The sequence below is a fragment of the Petaurus breviceps genome, unplaced genomic scaffold (assembly GCF_028583685.1).
Source record: "Petaurus breviceps papuanus isolate PSGF00001 unplaced genomic scaffold, PetGlider_PUasm1.0 77, whole genome shotgun sequence".
Classification (NCBI taxonomy): Eukaryota; Metazoa; Chordata; class Mammalia; order Diprotodontia; family Petauridae; genus Petaurus; species Petaurus breviceps.
Genome location: NW_027186492.1, coordinates 3,247,774 through 3,272,943, shown reverse-complemented (window position 1 = coordinate 3,272,943; position 25,170 = coordinate 3,247,774). Strand labels below are relative to the sequence as shown.

The window sequence follows — 25,170 nt, the reverse complement described above, 5'->3', positions numbered from 1 at the left end:
ACAAAACAGGAAAATGACAAATGCTGGAGAGGATGTGGGCAAACTGGAACACTAATGCATTGTTGGTGGAGTTGTGAACTGATCCAGCCTTTTTGGAGAGCAATCTGGAATTATGCCCAAAGGGCTATAAATAATTTCATATCCTTTGACCCCGCAATACCACTCCTAGGGTTATATCCCAAAGAGATCATAGAAATGGGAGAAAGACCCATATGTATAAAAATGTTTATAGCAGCTCTTTTTGTGGTAGCAAAGAATTGGAAATTAAGGGGGTGCCCATCAATTGGGGAATGGCTGAACAAGTTGTGGTATATGCATGTTATGGAATACTATTGTGCTATAAGAAACAAGGAGCAGACGGACTTCATATTTACCAGCAGAGGCTTATACAAACTGATGCTGAGTGAGAAGAGTAGAACCAGGAGAAATTTGTACACAATTACAGACACAACGTATGTGTGATGACCAACTTTGATAGACTGGACTCTTCTCAGCAATGCAGTGATATAAGTCAATCCCAAAAGACTCATGATGGAGAGAAATATGTGCATCCAGAGAAAGAACTAGAAAGAACTAAGTTTGTATCCAGGTGGAAGCAAAATACCTGATCTTTTTCCTTCTCTTATTTGGTTTTATGTCCTCTTTACCATTTTTCATTTCAGCTGGTACAATCCATCCTTATAACCTGACGAATGTATAATGTGAAAGTATTTACAGATACTATACTTGACTATATACTGCCATGGGGAGGGCGGGGAAGGAGGGGGACAAAATGTGAAACTCAAGGAATTGTGGAATTGAATCCTATAAACTAAAAGGAAACAAACAAATTAATTTAAAAAAATAAATAAAATAAAAAAACAAAACAAACAAAAAAAGGTCATAAGTGAAAGTTATTTTTAAAATGGGGGGTAAATCCATTAGTATTGTAGATTACAGATGTGTAGGTTATAGTGAGTTTCAATATATACTGATTCCAGGAAGTACCTAAGCAGATGTATTTTTAAAAAACTAAACTCCTAATATAGGGTTTGTTTGTTTTTTTAAGTTTTCTTTTTTTATGATTTGCCCTCATTAAGAAAAAAGTTCCAGGGACAAGAACAAAGTTAATTTGGTTTGTGTTAATTGAAGTATTATTGTTACTACAATTTTAGTACCATTACTTTTTTTTTTTTAAGCAATTGGGGTTAAGTAACTTGCCCAAGGTTACATAGCCAGGTGTTTCTGGGTGGGTGTTAAGTGTCTGAGGCCTGAAACAATCCTCCCGAGGACTGTGCCGCCTAGCCACCCCTATTTATTTCTATAATAAATTTTCTTATATTATCTTCCTAGCATTCCTGATTTCTTCCTTCCTCTAATCCTCTGTTGAGAACACCATTCCAATCATGGAGCATTCAGTGTCCACTTTTTCTACTACATCCATGCTGCCAAAAACTTCTAGATTAGGGTAAAAAGTCTAGAAAAGTCACCCTTCTTGTTATTTTTTTCCATTCTTTGCCAGATTCTTTCTCCCAACTTTTAACTATGGACACCACCCAAGATTCAGTCCTTCTTTCTCTACTGTTCCTCACTTCTACTCATTTTCTAGAGGAGCTCAACAGGGTTTTAATTATCTCACCTGTCCTAATAACTTCCACATATACTCTTTTGGTCCTATATCTATCTCCCCATGTGGATGGCCTACAGCTAACTACAATTTATTTCACCAATTTGTCATTTCATCTGGGTGGATACTCTTCACAAATAGAGACAGATCAAAGCCCACTTTAAAGAGTTGCTATGGATGAAAAATTCATAATTCTGTAGTCAACTTGCTGATTAGACTCTCAACTCAGGTTGCTCCTCAGACAACAGGCATGCTAAGTGTGCTGCTAAAGTCTTTCTAACCTACTGGCAGCTGCCAGAGTTTGTGTTCTATTTATTGGCTTAGCCTATGAAAACCCAGTTAAGAGGTTTTACATTTAGGAGGACTTTACATATTGAAAAAAAGCTAATCTGAATTTCAAAGATTTTATTTATAATGCTTGAATTTTAACAATTTAGCCTGATTACTCTGATGACTTAGGTGGCTATGATTTGGGACCCATAGGAATGATCTTCCTAGGATGGTTTTCCAGACCATCAGAATTTAACAATCTATGATATCATCCATGGAGGAAAAAAAGGATGGGAACTATTAATTCTCCTGGCTGTCAATCCTGGGAAAGGGACTCAATGAATGAAAAAACACTTAACAACTTACTATATGCCAAGTACTACACTAGCTACCAGATATTAATACAAAGAATTAAACAAAAAAGGTAACACATTTAAAGCAACTTGTTCAGAGGTAAGAAATTCTACTATATCCTCCCTTGGAACCGGCCCACGGATATAGTAAACCATTTAAATAAAAAAAAAAAAAAGTTATTTCCAGTGTTTAAGCCAGACATAGGATTTCTAGGACTGAGTAGAGAGCCAGGTAGGATCTAGTAGCAACATTTGTTTTGGGGAAGCCTGATAACTTGGACAGAGGGGGTTCAAAGCATCATACATAAAAGGACTAACCTTGGTTTAGCACAGGTCTAGGATCTTAGTAAGAAAAGCCATTTCCTTGCTACTCAGATATGGAGCAATCTTTTACAGTTAAACTCATTATCTTATTCTCCTCTACTGATGGTATCACTATTATACTACCTACTCATAAGGTCCATAATGTTAAAGCAATTCTAAATTCTTCTGTCTCTTTCCCTATCTCTTTTCAGTCAGTACCGCTTCTCTTTATTTCCAAAATCCCCACTCTAATTTGATCATGTCTTGCCTGAATCACCAAAAGTCCTGAGCAGCTTACTGAGTATATAGTACTACAGAAGACGCATATATAGCGTCCTGGCCTTCAAGAAGCTTATGATGTAGATGGAGAAACAAGACTAATATAAAATAAATTCAAGGTTATAGCAGGTAAATTGCTACACTATGTGGTTTTCTACCATACAAGTTCAGAGGAGAGATGTAGGTGTGCTTTGGAGTTGTCTAGAAAGGCTTTGTGGTACAAAAGATTAAAATTTTCAGCAGCTGGCTAGCAGGTCTCCTTGCTTCTAATTTCTCTCAATCTAGTGAAGTTTTATTTATGTATTCTATGTACATTGGTCAGATTAGTAGTCCATCTGAAAGTCTTTCCTTTGTTATTTCTACCACCTACTGTGCCTGCCCACTGCATCAGAGCTAAACTCCCCACCATCCTTTCTTATATTTTCAATTTCCTTTCTCCCCACTTTCCAAAAGATACCCTATTCTAGTCAATATATATATATATATATATATATTCAATATATATTCTAGTCAATTGATATATATATCAATCTATATAATATATTGATTACTTCTGCTTATGTCTTTATGTCACTGCTCCCACCTAGAATGCATCCCTCTGTCAACCTGTGTCTAAATTTCTGACATCTATCTTCACTCCACACCTTCATGACCCAAAATTCTAAAAAAATCCTCTCTGACCACAAATTCCTATCTTTCGACTTCTTTTGCCTTATTCCTTCTAAACCTATTCCTAGTCTTCACCATGACTGGTCCTCTTCACCTCTCCCCGGATTTGAAACTAGAAGGGACCTCAGAGGCAGTCTAGTCTCCAATCTACAGTTCTGGTCTCCCTCCACAGTCTCCCTCTACCCAACTGAATCATGCTATGATTATATGATCATCCAAATAAAGCTATGTTTGAATTCTTTGCCCTCTTGTCTTGTTGTCAGTCATGTCTTGTCAATCCCCAAATCTCAGTTACTCTTAAATTTGGCCTAAGTTCCTTACTTACATGTTCCTGAACTAATTAAATTTAATACTACTTTGTTATCTAATTTCAACCAGGCCTTCACTGTTCCATGATAATCCTTTATGATTTAATCTTCATCACATTCTTCACTCCTCAGGGCTCCTAGGTAGCTATGCCTCCAGTCTCCTATCAGAGGATCTCACCTTCTACTTCACTGAGAAAACAGATTACTACCACTTGAAAATTTTTCTCCACTCCAAATCTCAAAACACATCTTCATCATCTCCATTTTTTTTTCCTTCTTCCAATCTCTAATGTAGGACTGGATCATCTCTATGCCACTTCTACTGGTGGCTCTTGAACCCATACCCTCTTATTTCATCATGTGGGTCTTTCCCTCTCAATTTCAGTATCTCGTCATCCATGGGAGCACTCTCCTTCAGTTATAAACATACTCATAGCTCCCCAATCTTTAAATACGTTTTCACCTGTCCCAGTCATTCCTTCTTGTATCTCTTCTTTCTTTCATAGTCAAACTCTATCTATAAAAGAGTTATCTACATTTCCTCACCACCCACTCATTTCATAATCCCTTGCAATTTGTCTTCCAAGCATATCACTAGACTCCAATTCTCCAAGGCTAACAATAATCTTTTACCTGCTAAATCTAAAGGCTTTTTATAAATCCTCATCCACTTTTACATCCGTGCAGTTTTTTACCTAGTTAGCCACTCTTCAGGCCCTCTTTCCTCCCTGGGCTTCCCAGACACTGCTCTCTGTTCCTTGTCCTACCTAACTGCCTAACTCCTCCTCAGTCATTTTTTTTTAAGACTATCATCTTGCTCCACATCAATAAGCTTAATTATTTCCCAAGGAACTGCCATAGGTCCTTTTCATTTTTGTCTCTACATAATCTCCAATCTTATATTACCCATCTCCCTGCTGGACAACTCTACCTGGCTGTCCCATAGGTGTGTCAAACTCAACAGGTCCAAAAGAGAACTCATTATACAGTTCCCTCCCCAACTCTCTCAAAAAACCAAACTAACACCCCTTCTCTAAACTTCCCTTGTTTCTGTTGAGGGCATCACCACTCAAGTTGGAAACCTCTAAGTCATCCTCAAACCATTACTCTTCCCCATCACCCATATACAGTCAGTTGCCAAGTCTTATTGATTCTCCTATAACATCTCTCAAATTAGTCCCCTTTTCTGCCACATAGCATCTACCTGAGTTGAAGCTCTCATCACCTCTCACTAGGATTATTCCAATAGCTTCCTAATTAGTTAGCCTTTTTGCTTCAAATCTCTCCTTTCTCCAATATATCTTTCATAGAAATGTCAAATTATTATTTTTAAAATAAAATGTCACTGATATTTTGTTTCTTACATCACCATAGTATCTCATGCATCCTTCCTGTCTCCCTCCCACAGAGCCATCCCACTTGACAAATAGTATTTTTTAGAAAGGAAAAAGAGAAGTCAGCACAATTGATCTATATCTTGAAAAAGTTCAAAAGCATCTGCAATGTGTAACACCTGTGGACCTCCCACCTCCTGAAGGAGCAGGCTGGGGTGTCTTCTCATATCCCTTCATTTTAGTCCCAATTGATCTTTATAATTTTGTCACACTGAGTTTTGACTTTTTGGTGTTCTTTTCATTTAAATTGTTGTGACTGCCGTGTATAGGTTGGAGTGGTTTTTTTTTTTTGCTCTACTTAATTCACTCATATAGATTTTCTATGCTTCTCTGTAGTCATCATTTCTTATGGCACAGTAATATTCCATTATATTCACATACCACAATTTGTTCAGCCAATCCCAATTGATGGGGATTTCCAATTTTTACCTATCACAAAAATGCTACTATATATTTTTTCTTATGAATGACTTCCTTGAGGTATATGCTCACTAATGGAGTCCCTGGTTCAAAGGGACATTTTGCCCTCCAAAATGGTTCAGTTCCTTCTTTTGAAAACTGAACAAACCCTTTAACCATCTATCTATTGAAGAATGTCTGTCATTGCTATATACATTTATTAACTGTTTATATATTTTAGATTCTAAGCCTTTAGAGAAATCTGATATAAAGTACCCCCCCCCCCATTTGACCCCTTCTCTTCTTATCCTAGATGCATTAATGTTGCCTGTGCAGGGAGTTTCAGGTTTCTGTCTTCTGTTGTAAACACAGTATTATGTTCCTTTATTTTTTTTAAGGTGGCCCTGTTCCCACTGGCTCCTCCCCCTGATCTGCTCTTCTTGTTGGATATTCCCCCTTCCTTTCTTCCCCTTCAACTAGTCCCATTCTTTAGTTTTAAATTTTTGCCTCTGCCCTTTTTAAGAAAGGAATTCTCTGACTCTCATCATTATCCATCTTCTCTCTCAGTTTACTATCGACCCCCATCCTTTGATTCATGACTCCTACAATTATCTTGTCTCTTTTCTCTGTGTTCTTCACGCTTTTGGAACTTCCACGGTATCCATTCTAGCCTCTCTATCTACTTTCTGTCACTGTCTTAAAGAGTTTGCCGCATGGATTCCCCTTTTTCAATGTGCCTCATTTCCAGACAAATGCCAATTATTATTATTAGTAGTAGTAATAATAATGGCAGCTAACATTTATATAGCACTTAGTGACAGGAACTGAACTAAGTCTTTACAATTATTATCTCATTTGATTCTCACAATAATCCTAAGGGGTAGGGGAAGAGTTAGGCACTATTATCCCCATTTTACAGGTGAGGAAACTTGAATAGAGGTTAATTGCCCAGGATCACACAGCTCGTGTCTGAGGCATATATTGAACTCAGTTATTCCTGACTCCAGACCAGGCACTCTATCCACTGTGCCATCTAGCATTGCCCCATCGCAGGACCCCTCCTTCACTGCCCATTATGCAGCTTGATCTATATTCTCTTGTGAACCTTTTTTTCTACATTTGTCTGGAAATCTCCTTGTGCTCATACTCTCCTACTCTCCCAGGAGCCAGTTAACCTCAAAAGTTCTAATTCCACCCCCCTCCCAGGACAAGTAGACTTTTCAAGAACCAAATCGCCCACACCTCATCAAATGTAAGGTCATTTCCCTTCACCACCTCTCTCTTTTCATTCATAAGAACATTCACCAGTGGAATTCCCTCTCACTTCCAAAGTAAGGCCTCCTTCCTCTCCCCCTCCTTTTACAATCTTTTCACTCTTCTCCTCACCCATTGCTTTGTAGGCTCTTCTCTGAGACCACAGATGTTACCTTCCCCTCCTTGACAGCCCCTGATTTGACCCAATTGCATCACTCATTCCTCTCTATTCCCCTAATTCTTCCCCCTTTCTTTTGTAGTTGTTGTACCACAAAATAAGCATTTACCTGTAGGTAGGGTGTTACCATGTTCTATCCATAATACTGCCTTTGTCTGCCTCTTCACTATCACCTCTAATAGAGTTCTTCCTTTAGCTTTACCATCCTTCACCTGTGTACTACATGTAGAAAGAAATCATTTTCTGGTCTCTCACTATCACTCAATTGCTGTTACTGTTCTTGTTTGCTGCATATATTCATTCCTCTTGCACTTCTGTAGTTTAGGGTGTTCGAGAGGCAAATAATCTCATTAGTTCTGTTTTTTTTCTAAAAATGTTTCAAATCTTCTTTATTATTGAACATCCACTTTTTGTCCTGTGTGTTTAAGTTCCAGTTCATAGGCTAGGTCACCCTAGGTTGCATCCTAAGCTCTATTGCTCTGTGGAACACATTATTCCATTCCTTCTACCTTTTTCTATTGGGTGTGGAATAGTCTTTATTTGAATGTTTCTTCCTTTATATTCAACGGTCTTTCACCTGATGGCTAACAGAGCTTGTTTCAGAATTGAATGTTAAATTTAACTACTAACTGTCTTGGAGTTTTTTCTGGAGGTGTTCTGTGAATTATTTTCATTGGAACTTAAATCTTCTACATTGAGAAGTTCTGGGTAGTTCTCTTCTATTATTTCCTTCATTATGGTGTTAAGGTTTTTTATCCTGTCATGTTTTTCTGGGAGACCTATAATTCTTAGGTTATTTCAGCACATCCTAGATTCAAGTTCAGTATGCTTTGCTTGCATCGTGAGCACATTTTTTTAAATGTTGTTTTTTGCTTCTCTTCTTCTGAACTGTCCTTCAGTTGTACATGTTTATATTCCCAATCTATGTTCTTTCTTTTGTTTCTTTGGTGAGGCTTGCCATTACAGATTCAAGTTTTTCTAGTCTGTTATTTTTGTTGTATAAGGCATAAATTCTACACTCTTATTTCTCATTTCTTTTTTAAACCACTCAGGAATTCTTGTGGTTCCATAGTTTCCTCAAATTCCACTGGGTCCTCAGTCTCATCAAATGTTGGATCATTTTCCTTTGTTTTAGAGTATTTATTCACAGGTGCCTAAACTTGTTTACTAGATCTGGAGGCCATATTTCTTTCTGATGTTACAGTTTTTCCTGTTGATTTATCTGTTTATGTTCTAGGTCTCTGAGTTTTATTTTTCCTGTAATTTTTGATAACTTTAATCCCCCCCATCTTATTTTCCTCATCACTAACTTCCTGACTCCTCTTTGATTTTAATTTCCTCAGGGACTGTATCTCAAAGGGTCTTACCCTCCTTCCCTGATGAACATATCATGATTCACCAGTCTAGGTCTCTGCTCCAAATGCCTTAATAGCTCCAGTTGGTTCTAGCTATATTCTTCCCTTAGGTTTGGTGGAGTGCTGCATAGCTCTCTGCATACATGATGTCCTCTCCTGGTAACCTATTCCACTCTCTCTGTTTCCCTGTTCTATGGCCTAGGACCACCAATGCAGACCTTGCTTTCCTCAGAACTGGCAGAACCTGTTATGACAGCACCAGTGCTAGTAGGCAGCCGCCTCTGGCAGGCTTTTATTCTTAAAGGGCTGTGGCCAAGTGGGCTTCCTCAGCCTGGTGCTGACAGTCTCTATGGCACTGGAAAGGATGAGAGAATGGGACCCAGGGGTGGGTTTTGATGTAAGCTGGTGTCAAGTTCTTGGGTCCACTAGTGCAGCCAGCTGCCAATAGCACAGGAGGAGGAAGAGGAGGAGGAGGGACACTGAGTGAGTTCAGGCTCTGTAAGCGTGGGTTTTGAGGGATTTTTAAAACTTTCTTCTGAATTCTGGGTACCCCAGATCATGGAAACAGATGAAATTGCTTTATCTTTAGTGCATAATTTCTGTTTTGGAAAGGCCTGAGAGGTTGCAGGAATCAGAAAAAATGTCTATTCCACCATCTTGCTGCTTATGTGATCCAGAAATCTGAAATTGATACCTCTAAAACATAAATTTAAACCTGTCATTTATCTAGTCAAAAATCTTTGATGTCTCCCTATTACCTTTTAGACAAAACACAAAATCTCCAAGCCTTCCATAAATTGGGTCTCACCCATCTTTCCAGTTTTACTTCATACTACTCACCTTCATGCATTCTCCATTCCCGTCATCTGGCCTGCTTTTCTTCACTGTACATATATATTTCAGTTTTTGCCTCTCTGTATCTGCAGAAATAGTCTCTCATTTCTAAAATACACTTCTTCTTTATACCTAGCAAACTTAGAATCTCTAGCTTAAGCAGCTTAAAATCCTTAGTTATACTCCACAGCCTCTCCTTCATAAAGACTCACCTACTTTTCCCATTTACTAGCACTTTCTCCACATAGAGTTAGCGCTTATTTATCTGTGTATATGTTGTGCAGCCTTCCCCCCCAACCCCTAGAAGAATATAAACTCTTCAAGGGCAAGGATGATTTCTTTTTTTCTTTCTGTCCCACCAAGTATCACAGAGCCTGAAATATAGTGGATACATAACAAATGTCTGTCGAATTACTTTGAGGCTCATTTCAAAATATAGCAGCTCCAAGAAGGCTAAATCATAGGAGCATAGATTTAGAACTGGAATCTATCTAGTCTAATATCCTCATTTTACAGGGGACAAAACTGATGTCCATGGAGGTTAGGTGATAAATAGTAAGTGTATAGGGCAGGTCTCAGGTCCTCTTAACTCCAGAGCTAGTGTTCTTTCTACCTATTCATAGTCTTGCAAACAAATTCTTAACACAGCACCCCCCCAATATGTATCACACATAAACATGTATATATTATGCATACATGTATATATATGTGTATACATATTATGTGTATATATACATACTATATATCTCTTTATATATCTATATATCTTTCATAGTACCACTCAATACAATCTATGCTCAATAAAGACATGGTTGTGTTCTGGTTAAAAAAAATAACAATCCTTGGTATAGTTTCAATATTTTTTTGATATCAAAAGACATCTCTAGAATATCACATTACCAAATTAAACTTAAGAAACAGCCTGAGAAATAGCGTTTTTCTGAAGCTAATTATGTCTACATCATTATTAGTCAAAATTTTCTATTCACATCCAGGCTTTGTTTTTATGCTGATTTTTCTTCATGGTATTTCTCATTATTTAACTTTTAAGTACAATAATTGTTCATTTATACTTTCTAAATGCTTCTTAACTAGTTACTACTTATTCTTTTCAACTTTGCCAATCCTTCTCAACAGTCATGAATGGTTTACCAAAAATCAAAACTAACAAAGCCCTACCCTTAAAAAAAAAAAAAACCCTGAAAAATCCTCCCATCACAATGGGACATCAATAAGAAACAATAAACATCTGGGATAAAATACCATCTAAGACAGTTAAATACCAGTTAGATGGACCTAAACTTTTTACTTTTTCTTGTTGATCTATCAATGGCATTAATATTCCCCATATCAAATTAATGTTATATAGCATCATGATTCTTCATTACTGCCATGATTGAATAATCTTTTTATACTACCCCTCTCTCTTTCTCTCTCTCTCTCTCTCTCTCTCTCTCACACACACACACACACACACACACACACACACACACACACACACACAGTTTATTATATGTTGTCTTTGTTGACAGAAACAGTGTGTTGTAACTTTTCATGGCATCTGGTACGCTACAGCTAGTCTGGGTGCTCAAATCATGCCTTTTGGATACTGTGATTAAAAGAATGAGGTAAAAAGGAGAACTGTCAGTAAATAACAGGCTTAAACCCCAATTGCCCTCCAAAAGGCAAAAAAAAAAAAGAGTAAATAACATACCTAAGATATGCCCATCAACTCTTTACTTTTTTCCATTAACACATATACACAACAGACACACACTTATAAAGAGCAGGCACGCACATCTAGTTGTTTTTCATTTGTATAGGGAACTCCTGGTAAGGAAATTCTACTACAGCAGACCCTAGACCACTCTTCAACTTGGAATCTTTGGAAGTTATCATGAGAGGTTAAGACATTTGCACAAGGTCACAATATCTAAGGCAGGACTTGAATCCAGGTCAAGACCATTTCCATTCACTATGCCAGGCAATGTATTCTCATGTAAATCTATGCACTGAGGTAATTTTAAATTGTATTCCTATTTTCCAAGATATATCAATCCTGATGTATTTGTTGTCTGTAATCAATATGCAAGTTACAAATTTCATTACTAATAAAATTGACATATAATAATATAAACTGATAATATAAACTCTGGATCCATTGTTACAGGAGACATTACTCTGGTCAACTGTGCATACCTAAAAGAAGAATGATCCTCAAAATACATCTTAATTTGACAGGATTAACATAAAGTACAGTATTAAGTCTTACTACTGCTCTCTTAACCATGTCAGAATCAATAAAATGAACCTGAATTTCTCATATTAGACTACATTCAGCGACATGTTTTTAAGGCTGAGCTTCTGTCAACTTAAAAAAAAAAAACCAATAAACCAGAGATACTAACTACTACCAAGTCTTATGTACCTTTCCAAACTCCTTTGTTCCCAGTCCGCTTGCTATCTCAATTTACCACAATTCCAGACTTTAAGGCAGGGTCAAGGATGCCTATGTGCTACATTATTTTATAACTAAGTCTAGATCTACCAAAAACTTGTACTGCTGTAACCCTCAGTTTCTACTAACCAAAGAATCTGTTCAAACTTCACAGATTTCAGGATTGAAAGGACTTCAGAGGCCTTTGCATCCAACTCATAACTGAACAATATTCAGAAGAATCCCTTCCAAATTAGTGTGAACAAGTGTTCATTTAAAAATCTTCACTGACGTCCCGAGATAGGCTAATCCCACTTTTAGATTGCTCTAATTGTTAGGAATTTTTTTCTTACATCAGTGTCAAAATCTGTCTTTGCAATTTCCCCGTGCTGCTTCTTGTTTTTTTCTCTGGGGACCAGAAAAACAAAGTATTCACCTGAATACCTCCGGTGTTGGGAGAATCACTGCCCCTCTCTTTGTACTTCTCATCAGTTCTTACAGTTAAGGACTTTTTCCTCTTAGGCTCTTTCACCTATCCTACCAATCAGGACAATTCGAATTACTCTTTCAGCTCAAATCCTTGAAAAAACATCTGCCAAACCTTCTATCACACCCACCTTCTTATCCAAGCTAAACATCCCCATTTCTTTCACACGATGACTTTATATCATGAACTGGGAACCAACCTGGCGGCTGGCTTACCTTCTTCCTAAAATGTGTCTCCACGCTCTGAAACACAATACTGCACAAGAGGTCTGACCAGGCACAAGAACTGTTCAACTGCACTATCAACCAATCAATCAGCAAGTCCTTATTAAGTGCCTATTACGGAGGGGGTGGCAGGAGGAAAGGAGGACAGGCTCTGTGCTAGGCACTGGGGATACAAGTACCCCACTGCAAGGCACTGACATTCTAACCCGGATACCCGTGTAGCCAGCATAAACATAAAGTGACTATGTCAACAAGTATAGAAACCAGCTAAATACGAGGTCTTTGGTTCTGGGGGTGGGGTTAGGATCAGTGACTGACAGCCCTGTTTTGTGTAGCTTCCCGTCAAATCTAGCGCCCTGGGCCTCAGTTTCCCGATTTGGTGGGATGAAAGGGGGCCGGTTAAGACATTCCTCAAGGGCCCTTCCTGGCTCTTCAGCTTAGTCCCTGGCTCGAAGGTCTCTAGTGGCGCCGGATTCGAGGCCTACCTGATGGGAGGAGGCTCCGGCCGGCCCGGGGAGGCAACCCCGGGAGCGGCACCGCCCTCCCGCGCTCCCCCTCGTGAAGGTATTCAGGCAAGACAAGGAAACCCTTCAAGCAGCCGGGGACTCGGAGACCCTTCCCCTGACCCTCCGAGGCCCACCTGTTGACCTACTCATCCTCTGGGGGACGCGGGGGAGGATCAGGCCGTTCTCGGTAGGGTTTGGCTCTGGCGGGTGCTCACTACAAATACGCGGCTACCACAGCGCGACGTTCAAATCTAACCGCCTCGCACTACGCAGGCGCACGCGCCGCGCCTGCGCGTCCGGAAGCGTCGCAACCTTAGCCCCACCTCCTTCCACCCTCCCCCCTTTCCACTATCCTAGTCCCCGGTATCAAATCCAACCTGGTGTTCACGCCTCATTTTGGATCGGGCGGCTTCGTTTTATTATTCTCCTTTTCCTTCGCCTCTCGTCTATCTTTTTCCTTTCCCGCTGAGTCCACTCTGATTATCCAGAGAGCATTCCTTTCTTCGTAGGACAGTCCGTACAATATGGCGGCGGCCACTTTCTTCAGTTTTTTTTTTTTTAACAGGGACGCCTGCTCGTTGTAATGAAGTATTGAGTATCATTGTAGTCATTCATACAGAATGGCGACTTCCGCATCAGTGCGTCACGGCACAGATGGTTATATTCCCTATAGCTGCCAGGAAGCTGTAGACTTCTGTGACGAGGTGGCCGAGTGGTTAAGGCGATGGACTGCTAATCCATTGTGCTCTGCACGCGTGGGTTCGAATCCCATCCTCGTCGATAGCAATTTTGCCTCAAGTTTCAGTAGAGACAATTTAACTTCCCCTCCGCATCTGTTGCAATTTTGCCTCAAGTTTCAGTAAAAAAAATACCTACAATACTTTTAACGCAGAAAGATAAAAGAAGATGATTTAGCCTCCCATCCTCATCTGTTGCAGTTTTGCCTCAAGTTTCAATAAAAAAAATATTTGCAATACCTTTAACACAGAAAGATAAAAGAAACTAATTTAGCCTTTCATCCGCATCGTTTGCAGTTTTGCCTCAAGTCTCAAAAGATATTAGCAATACCTTTAACACAAAAAGATAAAAGACAATTTATCCTACCTTAGAGATAACTAGCCCAACAGTATTTTCTACTTTAAAAATCAATTTATCTCAACATCTTCCTATTAGTAATGTCATATACATAGTATATAACTCAATCATTTTTGTTGAGCAAAACAAGTAAATAATGACAATTCTAGAATGCTTCTTAGCTCCCAGGAAAAGCAAAGGTGGAGAGGCTAATCTAGAAATTAGAAAATCTGTAGTTTTCACCAACACCACCCCCTTTTTTTTTCGGAGAATAAACTATGTAACACGTAGAATCTCTCCATTACTGTCAGTGGGATCATTTTCCAGGGATTTCATATTCCAGGCACTGTCATTAGGATCCCTCCCCAGTCCCAATTTACCCCACTGTTCTTGGGGGGGGGGGGGGTAAATGGGCAAGACACTGACACAATGTTAGGAACAAGTAGTGAAACAACAGAGAGAAAACAGTGCACATATTTTCAGTAGGGAGAAGGCCCGAGTTCAAATGCTGCCTTTGATAATTACTGGTGGGTGTGGCCCTGGAGAAATCCCTTAACTGCTTCGTACTTCTGTTCCCTCATCAGTATAATGGAACTGGAGTCGATGGCCTCTCAGTTTAGAAGTCATTTCCAATCCAGAGTCTGTGATCATATGATCTGGATTAAGACTGGTACTTGCTAGTACTATAACCATAGCCCAGTTGATTAATCTCTCTGAACCTTCCAGTTCCCCTTCTGTAAAAGAGGGATAATTCTCACCCTCACTGAAAGGTTATTAAGACAACTAGATAAATTCTACAAAACACTCTCTATATAGGGATAATTAATAATAAAGTAGAAACAAGAGGAGCATCCCCAGCTGTGAGGAGGAACTAGAAATCTGAAACTCAGGAATCCAAGGGCTTTCTTTCCAGAGGGCAGGGCTCTCATGGTTTCAAGAAATCAGGCAAATCAGACTGCATGGAGAGAATAAAGAGGGGAGGACAGGAAGCTCCTCCATTACAAATCAACAGGCAATCCTCCCTCATCTCTGCTGAAAAGCAATCTTCCATTCAGATTGGAAAAAACCAGCTCTCCTCCTAGTATGAGAGCAGTCATGCCTCTGCAGAATATTCAGGCTCACTTAGAAATGCTAATAACTGACATTTATTTAGCTCTTTAAGATTTTCTAAGTCCATACATGTTGTCTTGTTTGGGCCTCATAACAATCCTATACAATGGGTAGTGCAAATAATTTTTTCTACACTGACTGTCGTAATTTCCTTCTATTTTTCCTTACACAGGAAAAAAAAACAAGATTTAGAATGATGGGACTAGGATTTGAATCCTAGCTCTGTCATTACCTGTGTGACCTCAGGTTTGATGTGATACTCAATATTCCTTGGTCTCAGTTTCCTTATCTGTAAAACGAGAGGGTTAGGCTAAATGAGGTCCTTCTCAGCTTCAAATTGATGGCATAGTAGACTACATTCCACCCAGTCACTCATTTATTGTCTATGTGCCAGGCATTGTGCTAAGCCCCTGGTATACAAAAAAGAAGCAAAAGGCATTCCTTCAAAGAGCTCACAATTTAATGGGATTAGATAACCAAACTGTATACCTCCTAGTTCTCTCTCACCTGCCCGGCTTTTGCTCTTCCAGTTAAATTGGAATAGTATACTTGTAGCAAGGGTTGACCTAGTATAGGCCTTCACAACATATGGCCCTTGGGCCACTTGCAACCTGCCAAAGGATTTCAGTTGGCCCACAAAAATTGTAGAGGATGTAAAAGAAAGTAAAAATGTAACAAGTGCTTTGTCCATGCCCCCCTTAACCTACCTTCCACTAGTCACTACTGTACCCATAATATAATTTGGAGGATGGGTTCCACTGCACACTCTCTCCTGTTTGTCACGTGATACATGGCAAACAACCATTGTCAGTCTGTCTCTAGTTTGAGAGGAGCAAGAGTTTCTATCTTTTTTCTGTGTTTTCAGTTTTTACTAAACGTAAACAGCAAGAAAACTTGAAAAATATATTAAAACTTGTAATGCTTAAGAAAATAATTTTTTAAACATTAATGTGATTTCATGATAAATAAAAATCTTAAATAAGTGTAATTAATTGATATGAATTGAAATTTCTCTTTTTAAAAATATGGTTTATTTGTGAAATAGTTTAATCATTAATTACACCTTTACTTGGAAAACCCATCTGCGGTTCAAAGAAGTTTAACCTATTTTAATTTTGGCCCCTACCTACTGCCAAGTTGTGCAGGTCTGAACCAGACCTCTGATCAATTGAGTTCCTCAATCCCCCTCTATCTAACTGATTGATTGATTGGTTGATGAAATTTTATCATGTAAGGGGGCAGGTAACAGAGACAGTTCCATATATTACTTGTATAATTGTCTCTGGTAGAATGGAAACTCCTTGAAGGCAATAACTGTTTCATTTTTGTATTTGTAGCTCCAGGACCTAGTAAAATGTTTAGAACATAGTGCTTACTAAATGCTTGCTAATTAATTGACTAAAACCTCCAACCAATCCTCACTCCCCCTCATCACCTCATCCATAATCTCCCAGATAAGTATTCACGTATGCCTTCCACTCTTCTTTCACTTCCTCCAGCTGTGGAATGATGTTATTGTTCAGTCATAGCTGACCTTTCATGACCCCTTGTGGAGTTTTCCTGGCCAAGACACTAGAATGGTTTGCCATTTCTTTCTCCAGCTCATTTTGCATATGAGGAAACTGAGGCAAACAGAGTAAAGTGACTTGCCTAGAGTCACACAGATAGTTCCTGTCACACAGCTAAATCCTGCTAGATTTGAGCTGAGGATCAAATTAACTCCACCATTGTTGCTGGGTGGAGTGTATATGTCAATCTATTCTCTTCAGACCCCATTTACTATCCCACCAGCTTCCCTAATGGGTATGGTCTCCCCCCAATAGAAGGTTGGTTCTTTGAGGGTGGGGACTTGCCTTAGCTTTTGTATTAGTATTCCCAACATTTAGCACAGAGTCTAGCACATACAAAATGCTTGAAATGCTTTTTCATTCACTCATTTATTCCAAGGTCCATTTAAATTGTTAGTCCCTCCAGGTAGACTTCCCGGGGTTCCCTCCGAACAAAGTGATTTCTACCTCTTGTTTCTCATGGTACCTTTTTTGTTCTAATACTTCCCCCTCCCCACCTTTTGTTTTTTTCTCCCTCTCTCTTACATCATAGGGTTTTATTTGTGTGTGTGTGTCTATGTGTGTGTGTGTGTGTATTTGTCCTTTCCCCCATAGATTCAAGCTTGAGAGCAGAGCCAGGTTCATATCCATATTTGTATTCATAGTACCCTATCCACAGTCGGCACTTAATAAATATTCACTGAATTTGAATCATTACTTTACAAATAAGGCAATTGAGGCTCAGAGACATTTGTCTTGCTCAATATCACGGAACTAATAAATGGTTGAGACTGTACTGGATCCCACATCTTTTTTTTTTTCAAACTAACAAAGCTTTTCCACTACAAAATTATGTAGAGCATGAGTAGAACAATAGAAATTCCTTTCTTTCACAGAATTGATTAAACAGAAGACAGATACATCCAGGAGATAACATAGTTTTATTAACAACATAAGAATGGGTGACATCAATCAGGAAGACTAGAAAGAGGCAGAAGACAAGGGGACAAGCACTATTTAGTTAGTGGGAAGGACTGGAAGATGAATTTCAAAAAAGCTCCTTAAGGAGAGTCAGAGAGGAAGATTGTAGAGCTTGGGGTGGGGGACCACAATGGCTATACTTCTCCAGGGGACCTTTAGGTATTAGACTGACAATCCATGGAGTAAATGGCAATGGAACTAAAAACAGAGGGTCATAGACCAGAAGGGCTCTGCCACACCTGGTAGGTAACTCCCCTAGTTGCTTTCCTTGTGCAGATCGTTCATATGGGAGGAAAAGGTGTTGATACATTTCAGAACTACCCGCAGAGTAGCAGGGACAGGAATGCAAAAGAAACCTTTTGATTTGTCTCAGGAAGTGAGCAGTGTTGCTCTAATCCTGAAGAACTGGAGGGTAAAATCAAGTGAGAGGAAATGGAGTAAGGGGGAGAAGGGGTAGGGGGCGACAAACGAATTCTCCAGACTTGTTTGGTACAATCCTTGCCACGCAAAAGTCAATATATACATATGAATGAATGTATGTATGTATGTATATATGTTTTCGAAGTTGGGATTCTGTTGTAGGAGAGGAAGAAGCAATTCAGACATGGTGGATTATTTGTAAAAAGATTTAGAAGTGAGAGGGAAAATTGTGAACTATACCTATTGTACCAATTTTACTGAGAGAACTGTGTGTACTGTGAAACATGACTTCACAGGTAAACAAAGAACCAGATTGTGGAAGACTTTAAATACCACGTTGAGGATTAATTTTATTCTGGAGCTGATCGGGAACTACAGAAGATTTTTCATTAGGGAAGTGACAGGATCAGATTTGTGTTTAAAGACTATCAGTTTGGGAAGCATCGGGTTCCGAGGCGAAGCGAGAGCCATGGCAGCGGCGGTGCTGAGATGCGGGGGCCCGGCGCTGCGAGGCCTCTATTCGGGCTTGCGGAGGAGCCAGCACACGGCGGCAGCGCCCAGGCACGAGCTCACGGATCAGCAAAAGGATTCCAAGAAATCCCAAGTTCGCCTGAGAAGAGATCATACCAGTCGCAGCTGAGTACCACAGAACCGGGGCGGGGGGGAGGGGGGGAAGGGGTATCCTGTTCCCCTTATAAAAAGGGCTTGGGAGCTCGGGTGATCAACACGCACATTCCGGAGAGTTGTGGTGGTCTTGGCCTTGGGATTTTTGATGTTTGCCTTATTACTGAAGAATTGGCATATGGATGCACAGACCGCCATTGAGCAAATTCTTTAGGACAACTGCCGGTTATCTTTGCGGGAAATGAACAGCAACAAAAGAAATACCTGGGGAGGATGACTGAGCAACCGATGATGTGTACTTACTGCCTAACGGAACCTGGAGCAGGCTGTGATGTGGCCGGTTTACAGACCAGAGCAGAGAAGAAAGGCAATGAATACGTTATTAATGGTCAAAAGATGTATATAACCAATGGAGGCAAAGCCAACTGGTATTTTCTTTTGGCTCGGACCGATTCTGATCCCAAGGCCCCTGCTAGTAAAGTCTTTACTGGATTTATTGTCGAGGCAGACATCCCAGGAATCCAGATCGGAAGAAAGGAGATGAACATGGGCCAGCGATGCTCAGACACCAGAGGTATTGTCTTTGAAGATGTGGTCGTGCCCAAAGAGAACGTCCTCATTGGGGAAGGCAGTGGCTTCAAAATTGCTATGAGTGCTTCTGATAAAACCAGATCCCCGGTGGCCGCTGGCGCTGACGGGCTTGCGCAGAGAGCTTTCGACGAAGCTACCAAGCATGCCATGGAGAGGAAGACCCCTGGAAGGCACCTTCTGGAGTATCGGGCAGTGTCCTTTTTGCTGTCTATGATGGTGGAACTGGCCAGACTGGCTTGCCAACGAGCAGCGTGGGGAGTTGATTTGGGGCCCCACAATACCTACCACGCTTCCACCTCCAAGGCGTTTGCTGGCGACATTGCCAACCAGCTAGCTAGTGACTCTGTGAAGATTTTTGGAGGCAATGGATTTAATAGTGAAGGCCCAGTATAAAAACTAATGAGAGATGCCAAAATTTTCCAGATTTACGAAGGGACAGCTCAGATTCAAAGATTGATCATAGCAAGTACAAGAATTGAGGAGTGGGGCTGGACCTGCTGCCCGCTCAGCTCAGCCACTTCGCGAGACAACACAAAAGGGGAAAGGCTTGGATGGATTTGCTGGTGAAATGAAAAAAAAAAATTAGAAATGTTATTTCTTCAACCTTAAGTAAGAGATTATAATGGTAGTTTTATACTTTTGTTTAACTAGAAAGTTTTGGCATCATTAAAATACTTGTGTATTCTTTCAACAGCGCTTGTGATGAGGTATGGCCTCTGGGAGCCCCCTCCAGCTCTCCTTGAGTCCTTGGGGTACAGGCTCTGGGAATCTCCCTTGGACTCTTGATTAAGGGTGGGAAGTAGCTGGAGACTACAGACAATGCTGGGCTAGGTCAGTGCAAGGGTGGATCAATATTTTGATAGGTGGGAAGTGTAGTAACAGAGGCTTGGGCTTGGCCACAATGTAAGACTTATAGCCTCAGGCAAATGCCTCATCAAATGGGATGGTTTAATCAAGAGTCCAAGGGAGGTTCCCAGAGCCTGCACCTCAAGGACTCAAGGAGAGCTTGAGGGGGCTCCCAGAACCCATACCTCATCACTTGTACTATTGTAAAACATCAAGGAAATGGTGTTAATTATATGGAAAAATAGTCATTTTAAAAACTGCAATGCTCCAGACGGCTAGGTGGCGCAGTGAATAGAGCACCTCCAGTCAGGAGGAATTGAGTTCAAATATGATGTCAGACACTTAACACTTAACTAGCCTTGTGACCTTGGGCAAGTCACTTAACCCCAATTGCAGTGCCCCCCCTCCAAAAAGCAACCCCCCCCCAAAAAACCAAAAAAGCCTGCAATACTGAAAATGAAAACTCGGATTTCTAGCAGTGGACTACATAAACTTTGAAATGAGGGAAGGTGATCACATCAACATTAAGACTTCTGACCTTTCTTTCTGCCTGTTTCTTAGGTAGCAAGGCTTACACTACTCACTGAGATTTCTAGTTGTTACATTCAGAGGTGCGGACATTTTACACCCACAAGCTCTAAGATTGGCAAAGCAGGAAAAGTGTGACTGCCTGATACTAGTTAATAATCCATCCATGTCCATTGGACACCATCCAGACTCCCCAGGGAGCTACTGTTTGTCTCTGTGTTATGCTGTGATTGGAATGGGGCCTCCAATCAACCTGGGCACAGGAATTCTGTCTGTGGCACCCAGTATGCCAGTACCTAGAGTCAAGAGGAAATCTGGCTCAGGGAAAAACCAATTTCTCATTTGCCTTTTTTTTGGTGGGGAGGGGTAAAGAAAGCTAACTATTCTATGTATGAGACTATGTTAGTCTCTTAGTAACTTCTGTACATAGTCAAAGTAAGATTTTGCACCTATTTTAATGGGAAACTTAATCTCTCTAATGGACAGTTGACAGTGTATTAATACTCTGGATATATTTTCTGATCTTAATTCATATGAGTATGTACTTTTCTCTTGAAAAGTTGCTCTGTGACTTGCATTTGTTTTGATATTGAATTTAATAAGCCTATCTGTAAAAGATACAACCCATTTTATTTGTTAAACTGTCCTGCTAGACCATTGTCTCTGAATATGTGATATGAAATAATGTAGGAACCAAAATTTATGAAATGTCATATTTATAATGCCTAAACAACAAATATTGGATAGTCTTGTAATGAATTATCAAAAAAAATTTTTTATAAAAAATAAAGAATATCAATTTCACAGATGTGTGTTGGATAGATTGGAGGCAGAAGTATGTTGGAGAGGAGCTTGAAAGTACAGAGACCTGGGGCAGCTAGGTGGTGCCTACATACAGCACTGACCCTGGAGTCAGGAGGACCTGAGTTCAAATCTGGCCTCAGATACTTAACACTTACTAGCAGTGTGACCTTGGGCAAGTCACTTAACCCCAATTACCCTGCCCTCCCCCCTCCAAAAAAAAAGCAAAAAAAAAAAAAAGAATACCTCCTTTAAGGGGCAGCTAGGTGGTGAAGTGAATAGAGCATGGGCCCTGAGGTCAGGGGGACCTGAGTTCAAATACAGCTTCAGACACTTAATATTTACTAGCCATGTGACCTTGGGCAAGTCACTTAACCCCAGATGCCCTGCCCTCCACCCTGTAAAAAAAATGGTTAAAGTGAATAGAGCATTGGCCCTGGAGTCAGGAGGGCCTGAGTTCAAATTTGGCCTCAGATACCTAACACAAAAACTAGCAGTGTGACCTCGAGCAAGTCACTTAACCTCAATTGCCCTCCAAAAAGCAAAAAAAAAAAAAAAGTACAGAGACCAATTAGGAGGTTACTGCAATAGTCTAGATAAGAGGTAACAAGATCCTGAACTTGGAAAAAAAATTATGGTTTTCTAGGAGAAAGTAGGGAGAAAGATAATAGAATGGTGTAAAAACAAAAGATATCAATAAAAAAATCTATCTTTTTTAAAAAGACATTCTGTGAAAAGGAGATAGGTGAGACAATGTAGAAGTAGGATCAACAAGACTTGGCAACTTTCATCCAATGTGTTGTGTTAAATAGAGTGAAGAGACAAAGATGCCCCTGAGATCATAGACTTAAGTGATTTGAAAGATGGTGCTGCATGGGTGTGGGGGGAAAATGTAATGAATTCCATTTTGGACATAATGGAGTTTGAGAAGCCTTTTGGACATTCAGGTAGAGATGTCCAAGGGACAGCTGGTGATGTGGGCCTCAAATGTAAGAGATTAGAATTAGATGTATACATTTGGACAGTATCTGTTTAGAGATCACTGAATCCATGAGAATTGGTGAGTTTATTGAAGATTGTAGAGACATAAGATACCTAATTCCTGGGGAAATTCCCAAGTCTGGTGTATGGGAGCATGATAATATATGATCCACCCAAAGAATACAGAGTAGTGATCAGACAGCTAAGGAGAACCAAGAGAGAAAAGTATCTCAAAAGTCAGGGGAGGCTCAAGGAAGGTCACAGAATCACAGAATTTAGATTTGGAAGGGACTTCAGATGCCATCTAATCCAACCCACACTTGACAAGCATTCCCTACTTTCCCATAACTAACAAGTGTTCATACGGTCTGTGTCCAAAGTTCTCCAGTGAGAGGGAACCCCTCACCTCCAAAGGTATCTCATTCTACTCTTGGATGGTTCTAATTGTTTGGAGGTTTTTCCTGAAAACAATCCTAAGTTTGTCTCTCTTTGACTTTTACCCCTTATTTCTGGTTCTGTCTTCTGGAATCAAATAGAATAAGTCTATAGGACAATCCTTGAACACAGTTGGCATATGCTCTTATTGAAGCATCCAATTTCAGGATTATAGGATTTACAGAACCAGTGTTCAAATTCTAGCCCTACTATTTAACTACCTTTGCGATTTTTGAGCTTAAGTCACCGGGTACACATTTACTTTAGCTGTTGTATTAGGTCAGTGAACTAAAGTACCCTCTAGATCTATGACCCTATCCAATTGTTTATTCGGGGCACTCTGGTATTTTTACTGCTAAGTGATCTATTAACACATCTTAAACATCTCATTTCTTCCAATGACCCTTAGATGACAGGATCCAAGGCTCTTTACCATTCTGGTGCTTGCTTTGAAAATCTTCCATCATATCAATATCCTTCTTAAAGTATGGCACCCAGAATCAAACACAATACTCCAGATGCAGTTTGAAGAAGGCAGGGTATAGAGGCACTCTCACTTTCTTATTCCTGTAACCTATGCTTCTCTTAACACAGTCTAAGATCACAAATTAACTCTTTTGATTGCCACATCACGCTCATATAGTGGGGAAGGGAATAAGCATTTCCATTGTCCCTACTATGTGCCAGACATTGTATTAAACACTTTACAAATATCTCACTTGAGCCTTACAGCAAACCTGAGAGGAAAGTGTTATTATGATTCCCATTTTACAGCTGAGAAAACTGAGGCAAAGTTTAAGTGATTTGCCCAGGGTCACACAGCACTATCCCCTGGACCACATAAAATCCCCAGATTTTTTTTTCTGAGCCATCAAATCATGCCTTCCCAACACTGTACTTTTGAAATTGAGCTTTAGAACACAATCGTAAGGCTTTACATTTTCCTGATTTACATCCATTTATGCCAAATGTCAAAAGCTGCAGTAGGATCAAATGAAATGGGGACTGAGAATAAATCAGTTCTCTTCCCCTCCTACTGAGATTAAATCCAGTTTATCCCAAGATCTCCTAGACATTTTTTATAAAGGTCAAAGGGATTCCTTGTGGTCTTGGGGACCAAAGGGGACTCATTCATCCAGATCTTCCTTGAGAACAGAAAAAGATTTCAATGAAGTAGGCCTTGACTCAAGCAAGGGGTCTGACTGTAACTAAGCTAACCACTGCCTCTGGCCAGCTGTTTGATTTTAGGAGTCTGTAAGTAAGGTGAATTTTAATGTAAGTAAAGTGGATTTTAGTGTATGTAAAGTAAATTTTTGTTATTATTTCTTAGAGTTCAGTTTCCCAGGATCCATAGCCATAACAATCTCTTGTTCCCAGGTATTAGATGTGAGTTCCCACAGTTATGGTTAAAAACATCTCCATCATACTTGTGCAGCATTATATAATGATAAATAATAGTGTGAGACTGCCCAGTGAGATACAGGGATGGGGTGATGTAAACTTGTGAGGCTATTGCTGGCAGTATGCCTTCTTTGTTGCCCCTATAAAATAGGGGGTCAGTGGTCACTGAATGGGGAACTTTAGGTCTGAATGTGTGAATGCTGTGTGTGCCTCAATTGGCCCCCGTTGAGGCTTAGGGGAAACCTTAGGGTTGAGTGCACAGAAGCTGTGCATGTAGGGCCCCATCAAGGCTTGGGGGGGGCGGGATTTAGGGGATGCACAAGTAGTGCCTGTCTCCACTAACCCCATCAAGAAGTACTGTGTTTCCCCGATAATAAGACCTATCCCGAAAATAAGCCCTCCCCTTACTGTGTAAGATTCCTCTAAAATAAGCCCTCCCCCGAAAATAAGCCCTATTGAGATTGCTACTGTAGTGAAGATGATCCTCTGCAATACACGCTACATTACGGTACCCTCTGTATGCACCGTCCCCCCCCATCCCCGTGAAACGCACGCCGTGCTCCGAGCTGCATCCAATCAGAGCTGCAGCAGTGAGCGCGTCATCCTGTTCTTCCCCAGTGATTTGCTTGCTGGTGCCATTGAGAGCAGTGCCGTGGAGGAGAGCTGAGGCAGGACAACATAAGCCCTCCCCTGAAAATAAGCCCTCTGGTGTTTTTCTTTCCAAAAAAATAATAAGACAGTGTCTCAAATGTCAAATAGGTATGTGTGTGTGTGTGTGTGTGTGTGTGTGTGTGTGTAAGGGGGGATTTTACTCAATAGTGTCAAAGGTGGTCTCTTCTAGCTCTAACATTCTATGGTTCTTGTTAAGTATGTGGGTCTCTGTCTCAAGGATGGCAAACTCCTAGAGGGCAGGGGCTGTTTTATATATTCTCTCTCTCTCTCTCTCTCTCTCTCTCTCTCTCTCTCTCTATATAT

General features: G+C 40.2%; 1 protein-coding gene, 1 non-coding gene and 1 pseudogene across 2 annotated transcripts in view; 2 read left to right on the top strand and 1 right to left on the bottom strand.

Moving 5' to 3' along the window:
• The window catches only part of KNL1 (kinetochore scaffold 1), a 111,497-nt gene extending 98,057 nt beyond the window's left edge, over positions 1-13,440 (bottom strand). Inside the window, 1 exon segment of the mRNA XM_069105749.1 lies at positions 13,234-13,440. Within this exon segment, the coding sequence (XP_068961850.1) occupies positions 13,234-13,251 (18 nt within the window). The 5' untranslated portion in view covers positions 13,252-13,440.
• A 114-nt stretch (positions 13,441-13,554) lies between these two features.
• On the top strand, positions 13,555-13,636 carry TRNAS-GCU (transfer RNA serine (anticodon GCU)). The gene has a single exon. It is a non-coding gene; the product is annotated as a tRNA-Ser (tRNA).
• Positions 13,637-17,602: 3,966 nt separating this feature from the next.
• On the top strand, positions 17,603-19,882 carry LOC138175396 (medium-chain specific acyl-CoA dehydrogenase, mitochondrial pseudogene; annotated as a pseudogene).
• The last annotated feature ends 5,288 nt before the right edge of the window (positions 19,883-25,170 follow it).